We start from the raw sequence: 9893 nt of genomic DNA on the forward strand, positions 1-9893 counted from the left end.
AAAACAGATAAGTTCTTGTGGATGATGAAATTTATGATATATTATGATATATTTCAACCATATTATATTAACTTTATGTGTAATGATACAGCCTCGTGTTTCTCTACACAGATTTGTACTTTTTTAAGTTCCATACGTAACCTGTGGGATATTTAAAACCTTCTTTTCTCCTTACTTTTTAGCATGTTTCTAAATTTAGATACAACTATAATGTGGATAGTCAACGTCAACTTTAAAATACTTAAAAATATTGGCTTGATATGACATAAATCACACAAATTATTCCTCCTTCCACCTCAAATTTCTCATTTGGTTATTCGAATTTTCAGACATGTTTTTTTTTGCATGTGGGTATTCTGTTGGCGATGAGGTCAAGGTTCTCTTGGTAACGTTAATTTTAACCCCCTGTATTGCTATGATCAAAACATGCGCCTATTATGACGTCACCCGCCTCTCCTGTATGGTATCATCACTAGAGACATCGCGATTATTTCTTCACTGTGGCATTGTGATTACGACATCAATATTCAACAGCGTGAAATACTTTTGTCCATGACGTCACTAAAGACACCGTGTCAGTATTTCTTTGGTATCACCGCGGTAACAGATTCGATATCACAACATTATGACGTCATCATAAGCACATGACATTTTCTCTTTCATTTTTTATGTATGTATATATTTCGTCAGAATATTTTTTTTTCTTTGTACATGTTTGTTCGCGTTTACAATCAAATAATGACTGAAGCAAGTAGAAGACATATTTTGTCATATCATCAAGCCCCATGTTAAAATTAACGTAAAGAAAAAATATTTACAATAGCTCTAGAGTTGTAAAAAATTACAAAAATGTGATACTGAAAATATCGCGAATAATCTAAATCATTAAATAACAAGAAATGTTTTGTGGTTTTCTCAAAATGCGTCAACATCTGTTGGCGATGAGGGCAAGGTTCTCTTGGTCATGTTAATTTTAACCCTCTGTAATGCTATGATCTAAACATGCGCCGATTATGACGTCATTGCCTCTCCTGCTCAAACATGCTAGCGCTTTTTATGACACGATAACGTCATCACCAATAATAGCCATTTTATTTTTGTGGCATGATGACGTCATCACCAACATACTAGCGCTCTTTCATGACACGATGACGTCTTCACTAACGGTAGACATTTTCTTTTCATGACACGATGATGTCATCTCCAACATACTAGACATTTTCTTTTCATGACATGATGACGTCATCACCAACAACATGACATTCTTTCTTCCATGACATTAATCCCTTCACAAAGTGTCGTGGCTCCTTTTAGCTGACTCGTGCATTTTTCATCAATGTCACCCAACTGTGTTTTTAATTCTTTTACAAGTCCATTGAATATTTCTTCGACATTGTCGTTATTTTTGGCGCTTGACTCGATTAAATCTATCCCCAGCTTGTCCGCCATTATTTTTGCTGAATTAAAATCAACTTCTCTCTCAGTCTCTTTATCCGATTTATTCCCCACCAATACTTTGTGCACGTTGTCACTCGCGTATTTGTCAATTTCTGACAGCCACATGCTGACATTGACAAAGCTTGCTCGATCGCTTATATCATACACAATTATTATACCATGAGCTCCTCGGTAGTAAGACGTAGTTAGCGTACGGAATCGTTCTTGACCCGCACTGTCCCAAACCTATAATATATTGTAGAAAAAGCATCTTCAAGAAATAGTTAACAAAGCACCGTTCTCTGCTTTGCTAAGTAGATGAAGGTCTGCCTTATGACACAAATATCAAGGAAATCAACCTGGATCCCAAAAGGTTTTTGTGCCAGCTACAAGTAGCAAAAAAATTAAGCTGGAAATACTAAACAAGAAAAATGTTGTGAAGTGAATAAAAACAGTCAGTTGTTGTTGTTTTTTACCTCTGGGAGGAGCTCGATAAAAACATTTTTATTTTAAAATAGTTTTCCTTCTCGGTGTTTCACGATACAACCTCGTCCCAGGATTGTTAGGTTTTTTTTATATACGACAGTGCCTGGGGACGAGGTTGTCACGGTACAACATATTTAGACGTTTGGATTTGTCCCTCCCTCCTGTTTTAGTTTAGACTATGTTTATGTGTTGCGGATACATGTCGTTCCGAAGAGAAATATTTCGGAATAAAATGTGTACTGGCAAACTAGCAAGACTGACTTAAAGGTAATAGTAAAACTTGGGAGTTTGATTTTCTTTTAAAGTCGCCAGTTTGTTTACACGATGCCATTTCAGTATTCGAACGAAGTCATTTCACTTTTTGCATCGAAACGGAATCCAACTGTTTCGCATATCGGATAGGGTTAGCTTCCTGTGGACAAACACACTCATCGATCTCTATCCGCAAAGTGTGAACATAGTCTTAGCGTACACTTTTCGGTTTGTGAGTTATCTCTAATCTGATGATAATTTCAAAACATTCAAAAATGAAATAGAAGAACAGTAATGCTGCAATTTGATTGGTTATCCTTCTAATTATTTTTTGTGATGATAAGATTATTCGTTTTAGTTCCAGAAGTAGTTTAAGTATCATTTTGAACAAGATTGGATGGAAAAAAAACAAAGAGTAGCAGTCAACCTCGTCCCCATGGCATTTTGTATCTTTTCTGACCCCGGGACGTTCGTATCGCCATCTCGGGGTCAGAAAAGATACAAGATGCCCTGGGGACGAGGTTGAGTAGCAGCATAAAGGTTACAAGGTTGTCCAACAACCTCGTTCCCACGAAAAAAGAACGATTCTTAATTAATGCCTGGGAAATGTCATAAGAACATATCAAAGTCACTGCACGAAATTAAAGATTTACGGACGCGCGATTTCATGAGATTAGTGCATATTGTCGGATATAATCGTCGTCTAATCGAAAATTATCAGATAAAGCTCATATGAAGCTACCTAACATTATCGCAGCAACAATTCTTATCATTTTCATTCGCGCCGATTATATGATATTATTGTACCATATGATCTATTTGTCGAGATATAAAAGGAGTGTTCACTTGGATAACGACAAGCTTCTCGACAATGCCAAATTATCTGTCATTTAACAGATTATTATGGAATTGGGAGTAACAGGTGCAGCAAAAATCTATGACCTAGATATTTTATTTCTCCTAATAAAACTGAACTAAAATACGGTAGGAACTAGAGGCCAATCGTCTTTAAAAACAAAGGTTAACCCAATGCCATAAAAACACTGTGTTCCAAGCTGTCACAAGAAATAACAACAATAAATAACTAACTTGTAATTTTATCAGCTTGCCATCCAATTCCAAAGTTTTTATTTTAAAATCCACGCCGATCGTACTGATGAATGTGTTGGAGAAATAATCATCACAGAAACGAATAAGAAGCGAGCTCTTCCCCGTTCCGCTATCTCCTATCAGTAATATCTTGAAGAGGTAGTCATAATGTAGATAACTTGGTGCGAACATGTAGTGCTTTTTCATTAAATCAAGTTCTTGTTTGTCAGACCAACTGTGGTTTTCTGACCAATTCTTTTTATAGGACATATTGAAAGCTCTAAATACAAAGACAACCTTTGTTTTGAACATATTAAAAAAATTAAACTGTGGCCGACACTGTTGAAATAACAGAAGCTGTCTTAAGGGCTGTTTTATCATATATCGTAAGAAGGACATATTAAATGACCTAAATGTAAAATAGAATTCATAATTCGACATAAAAACTGGGCTTCGGCACCAATTTTGGAACTGGGACCACATGGTGCAATCTATCCCATAGTAATTGTAAAAACGTAAAAAAGGAAAAAAGGAAAATGGCAAAGAACATGTGGAAATGTGTTGAAGTAAAAAAGGGTTGGTAACAACTTGAAATAAATAATAAATAAACGTAGATAAAATAATATGAAGAAAAATAAGAAGCGAAATGAAAAATAAAATCAGCCTGGGGTAGGAGTGGGGGTGGAAGTGTGCCGCCGTGTGACCCAAACAAAAAAAAAGTCTTAGAATGTTTTTACGTGGAACGCCAGTAGATTGATAAATGTAACACTGTTGCGAAGAGCTTTGTGCATTTTTATATTTTTTTAATTTAAGTGTTTTTTTTTTGAAAATACATAAGCCGGTAGAGAGCTTTTAATTAAGAAATAAAATATTAGTTTTCAGAAAATTTGAACAAAAAGTGTAGTAGAATGAGGAAGAATGGCTACGCAAGAAAATAACATCAAAGTTAGGAAAATGCATCTGTAGTTAAGTTTATGGAAAAAACGAAACACATACTAAAAGATTAAATTTGAGATGATGAAATACCAATACATAAGTAGAGAAAAATGCGACGACGCTAAAATACAGGTACAACTGCGAAAAAGTTAGCGACGATGCTTTGAAAATCACGACTGTGACGTCATCCTCAAGAAAGGGCATAAAAGATGTTATAAGAAATGAAATTAAATCGTGCTCAGAATGACTTATCCATCTAAACAGTAACACAATTAAAATCCTGAAAAATATACGTAAAAACCATTGTTGAAATTTTGATACGCAACCATTTAGCAACAAATGTTAAACTTTTTTCTCCAAAACAGTTGGATCAATTCTCCAGGAAAATTATCTCTTATTCTCCTTGCAGGAGATTTATAAAATAACGACCCATCCATGTTTTTTTTCAATTATTCTATGGGTTGCTGTGAGATACCAGCAGAACAAAACATGTTGTTGCTCAAGTGTTTAATAAAACTAAATGATGATATCACTTCTAATCTCTGTTTGAAACAAACGCAGAGCCCTCTTAATTATTAAAATTTCTCAATCCAGTTGGAACCATGCTGTTTGGAAGTTTATCAACCTCATTCCCAGAATTTGTTAACTGTTTTAGTTATAGAGGTCGTTTAGTCCTGGCGACGAGGTTAGTAATTTACGCTAAAAGTGACCAGCGTGTCAAAACATTCTAAAAAAATGGCGTACTGTGTAACAGCTAAAAGTTAGGGAGAAATATGCTTGGGAAAAGAACAAAATATGTTTGTTCTTGTTTCACTATTATGTTTCTTGAATAAGACAGCAGCGTAACTATCCTAATGTCAAAAACATTTAACAACGCCTGATCGCAGGGATAAGGATCCCATCATGTGTTGCAGGTGTGGGATCATTGGTGGAAAAAAACGCCGAGTTCATATAAGAAGCAACCTCGTCCCCAGGATTTCAGGCTTTATATATTTGTTTAGGCCGTCCAAATATAAAAAGGACGAGGTTGATAAAAAGGATACACTCTTGAGCATTAAACCTAGGTCTAGCAAACGAACTGAATAAAACTAACTTATTCTATCTTAAGGGTACGTGACTGTCACCGTTAGAACATAATTATATACAAAACATTGAAAAAGTAGCCAAAAACTTGGACAAAACGGCGACTAAGAAAATTTTTGAAAATAAAACACAGTTCTCGCAGCACCTTCAAAATAAAAACGTTTTTAAAATTATCTTTTAGTGACACAGACGAAAAGAAAAACATATTTAAAGAAAACGAAACAGAACAAAAGCATACCGCATGTAGTTGGAGAGCAGTGAAGTTAATCATGCGTTACGAAGGCGTACATCGTTAAAAAACTGCAAGAAATTGGCAAGCCTGCTGATTGAGATGCAGTGAAGCGTAACGCTACATTTTTTTTCGCTCATCTAAAAGATTTAAATTTTTAAATATACACTGTGTTGGATTTCTCTATTAAATTGCATGGTTACTTTGTTGATCAAATGATGGATGATACTTTGCTATGCACGCTCTGAAATGGCGGAATACATTTTATGCTCTATTAACGCGTTTCATATATATTTTTGTGTTGAATTTGATTTTTAAGAGCTATAGCTCTTAGTCGTAAAAAGGTTCGTCTTTCGTGCAGACAAAACTTTTATTTATTTATTCTTTTTAATAAATCTGATATTTCGCGGGAAAATTTAACTTGGGTTGTCCAGTAACCTGAAAAACCTGCGATACAAGGAATTTATTGCGTTAAGGAAGAACTGGTGTCTGTCGATTAGAAGTGTTCTGTAGTTTATTGAAATCCTGCTCTATCTTTTGTATTTTTCACAACAGATGTAAAATACCTCGTTGGGACGACATTTTGAAACTATTTTATTGAAGTTAGACCCTGTAAAAATTGCAGAAGGTAGGAAATTGGTCTTGGGGCCCTTGTTTTTTTCATAAACATTTCAGATGATTTGTGAATTTAAACTTCAATTCATTTGATGAAAACTTCTTACTTTTCATTTATCATCTTTTAGTTTAGAATAAATAAAAAAATGGTAGTACTAGCTGCGATATTGCTGGGGATGGTGGCTTGCTCAAATGCTTATGTTTCAGAGCTTACAGATAATACGTTTCTTGGATATGCTAAAGACAAGGAGGTGTTATTGGTGAATTTTTATGCACCCTGGTGCGTACATGTATCTACAATATAATTTTTTACGTGTCGCCTAGGATTTATATAAACTAAGTTTGCCCACAGTGTTTACCCATCAAAGCAAAAGGGTCCACTAATGAACAAGTGTCGACCACCTATAAAGGCTATGCATTACAGTTTTAACCGCATTTAATATGAGCCTGAAATATGTACTAGATACTTATTCTAGTAGCCATAACTCGTGATCACCTAATTTTGACCCATCAAAATACAGATCCATGTATTAGAGAAATCTCCTTCTCGCCAGTGTCCAATTCCGCCGACGTTGGAGCAGCAGTAAAAAGGTAGTGCCAGATTACCACCAGGAAGTCATACATATTTTGATTATTCTGATGGAAACGGGCACAGAGGAAATACACGCAAGCGTTAGAAAAAAACGCGCCGCTTGTTACAATTCTTCGTGAAATAAGTGAACAGTTTTTAATAGCTTTAATGTCAGATGTACACGTGTTTAGACTTAAGAATGGTGACTATATACAGCAAACCCTGGGTACAAGGTTGCTTGATTTATTTAATTTATAGAGCCCTAATAAATTAACCGACTTAATACTTTAATTTATTACACAGTAAAGTCAGTTAAAATACATTTTTTTGCATTTTAGGTGTAGCGATTGTCAGAAATTAGAACCAGAATTTGAACGCGCAGCTACCAATCTTGGAACGAGAAGTTTAGATTTGGCTAAGGTATTTATCAAGCACTTTATAATTTGACGAAAATTTACTGACGCCTTTATCCGAATATACGGAGATTTAGATATCGCGTGGCCTTGCGGTTATGGCGTTCGCATTACAAGGACCGTGGTTCGGTCCAAAGCGTGGGCATGTTTATCAAGTGTCTTTACTACAGCTACGGGTCAACCCATGCCATGGAAATTGGGTAGGCTAGCCGGTGTATACCTAATGTATACATTCAGAACGCAGGACCCACATTAATAACAGTGTTTCCAACACTGAAGTGGCTTTATCCTGTATAAATATTCGAGATCTATATAATAATAGACGTAAGTGCCCAAAACCCTATAGATTTTGAAGTTGTAAATGGATAAATTAAAACAATTAAAGATGCTTTGCAAAAGATTTGAAAAAGATGTGTGTTGTATATGAAAGAAAATAGAATGAATTATATTCGTCACTCAAGAATCTTTTTAATAATAGCCGTCGTCTGTCTGTCTGTCTGTCTGTCTGTGTGTCCGCGAAAGCCGCGTCCTGTTACGGAAACGCGAGATGCGATATAAAAAGGACGGGCGACCCCGTGAATTTATTCACGGGTTAACGACTAATCTATATTATAATACCCGTATACGTCCGTCCGTCTGTCTGCCTGTCAAATAGTAGCTTAGCTGCGCAAGTAGCGAGAAGAACGCTATGCGGTAGAAAATGGACGGGCGAACCCGTGGATTATTAACGCTATTTTGTGCAACTAAACAGCGAATTGCCAAAACATGAACAAACAAGAACGATTTTGCAAAGTTGTTTTTTACATTTTTTTAATTGCTACCTTTGCGTAAAAAAGTAAACTGCCCTCTACCGACTGTATAAGCTTTAAAAAGAAATATTTTAGTAGTATCAGCTAGATGGTAAATCTTTTAAGTGGCAATGCAAATGCTTCGATATTAGAAAGTCACAAAAACAAACTGTGAACGAGGATGCTGTTTGAGTTCGAAGTTGTTAAAATGTTATATTGTAAGCGCGGAAGCAAACTTAGTACTCGGGACTTCTTTATATTAAAGCTAAAGTTGCCTAAAAACTTATATAAATGTTCACGTAATTCACTTGGTTATTAAAACCATACCAACCTTGTCCCCAGTCTTTTTCTTGACTCCACATTTTCTTGTTGTAATTGCTGTAAGAAATACTGAAATCAAGTTTGTAATATTTTACTATTTTTAGGTTGATTGTTTTGGTTCGGGAAAGGGATTGTGCGAAATGTACGGCGTACGAAGCTGGCCACAATTAAAAAACTTCAATCGCGGTACATATACTGGTGATTACACGGGAGAGCAAACAGCAGGTGAAATTCACATTTTAGTTTACGATCTTTTTTTCGCCCATCATTTTTAGCGCACATTTAATTTTCGAGTAATCTTGATATATACAAATATGAGAAGCCTTACTTACGTACACTGTGTAAAGATGATTCCCTATGAAAATTGCTTATACGAAACGAGAGGCACAAAAAATACCTTCACCAAGGCTATGCGCCAAACCTTTTTTCATCTTTTTTTTTTTTTTTTGATAATCAAAATAAGAGAGAAGCAGCCCTGGAATTAAGGCTAAAATTGCGTGAAAGAAACAATAAAAATTTATTTGTTTATTCATTTATTTACTTGTTAATTATATTCCCAGAGGCGCTTGCCGGCTATATTACAACAGTTGAGAACTCGGTACCACAGAGTCCTAGCGGTGGAAATCCTTACGCCATGGCGTTTCCAGGCGCACAATCAAGTTACAACCGCCACAAACCAAGTTCACCAGTTGGACCTGCACCTCCTGTTGTCGGAGCGATTAGTTGTGCCAAATGTAACATCGAAAAACCGAATGGGAAAGGAAAAATTAGTAAGTTGAATTAATGCAAATGCAACTTCATCTCAAGGACTTCCCTTCTGCTTTTTTTAACAAACAAAAAAGAAGCCCTGGAAACGAGGTTGATGTATTGATAGAATATTTTTTCATAAATTAACCTTGTTTTCAAAGTTTCTTACCCGGGAGTAGTTGTAACGGAGAGACCGCCTAAGAGCGTCACAAAATTAAAAGATCCTGGAAAAAGGTCCGTTCCTCACAAGGTAAAAGAACCTCTACAAACGTTTGTTATACCTTTTAGGTAAGCACTGCAGCGAGAATGTAAAGAAAGCATGCGTAGAGTTCAAGCAGAGAGAACAAGCGAAGAAACAATATGATGATGATGACAAACGGTCGTTAAAGAAAAAGTCAAGTTAAAAAGAGTGTATCCAACATCATTGTACATAACAAACATTCAATCTTAAGGAATATACACGGACGCAATGTCGTAATAAGGTACCTCGCCCGGGTCTTCAACGCTTGTATACCATACAGGATGACCTGGGTGGAAAAATCAAGCGTATATCGTTTTTAATAAGAAAAATCAATTTACCAACAAACTTGTCTTGATTATAACGCCTAATAACGCACAATAAACCAACGAGCCAACCTCAAAGTTGAAAAATAAGAAACGAGGTTTGACAGAAAAGTAGTGTTGCTTATTAAAAAAGCGCGTAAATTTATTTCATTGTATACCCTGGACTTAACCATATATGGAGTGAAGATGGAAACGATTTGTATAATGTTGGTTTCTTTTGTTTTAACCTCATTCACAGGGCCTCTTTTCTATGTCTCGCCTTCACATGTTAAAAAAAGAAAAGACCTTGAGAACAAGCTTATGTTTGTTCATTAGTCTGCACCAGGTTCACGCACGGTGACCGTAGTTTGTCTAAGCCGCAT

General features: G+C 35.8%; 2 protein-coding genes across 2 annotated transcripts; one reads left to right on the top strand and one right to left on the bottom strand.

The window, feature by feature from the left end:
- Positions 1 to 168: 168 nt before the first annotated feature.
- On the bottom strand, positions 169 to 3563 carry LOC130641294 (ras-related protein Rab-1A-like). The gene is made up of 2 exons (XM_057448036.1): positions 3265 to 3563; positions 169 to 1683 (listed from the first exon to the last, which is right to left on the bottom strand). The coding sequence occupies exons 1-2, from the start codon at positions 3532 to 3534 to the stop codon at positions 1246 to 1248; spliced, it is 708 nt and encodes a 235-aa protein (XP_057304019.1). The 5' UTR covers positions 3535 to 3563; the 3' UTR covers positions 169 to 1245.
- A 2692-nt stretch (positions 3564 to 6255) lies between these two features.
- LOC130641338 (protein disulfide-isomerase A5-like) lies at positions 6256 to 9736 on the top strand. The gene is made up of 5 exons (XM_057448108.1): positions 6256 to 6407; positions 7037 to 7118; positions 8325 to 8445; positions 8781 to 8990; positions 9256 to 9736. The coding sequence occupies exons 1-5, from the start codon at positions 6274 to 6276 to the stop codon at positions 9369 to 9371; spliced, it is 663 nt and encodes a 220-aa protein (XP_057304091.1). The 5' UTR covers positions 6256 to 6273; the 3' UTR covers positions 9372 to 9736.
- Positions 9737 to 9893: the final 157 nt, after the last annotated feature.

The sequence above is a fragment of the Hydractinia symbiolongicarpus genome, chromosome 1 (genome assembly GCF_029227915.1).
Source record: "Hydractinia symbiolongicarpus strain clone_291-10 chromosome 1, HSymV2.1, whole genome shotgun sequence".
NCBI lineage: Eukaryota > Metazoa > Cnidaria > Hydrozoa > Anthoathecata > Hydractiniidae > Hydractinia > Hydractinia symbiolongicarpus.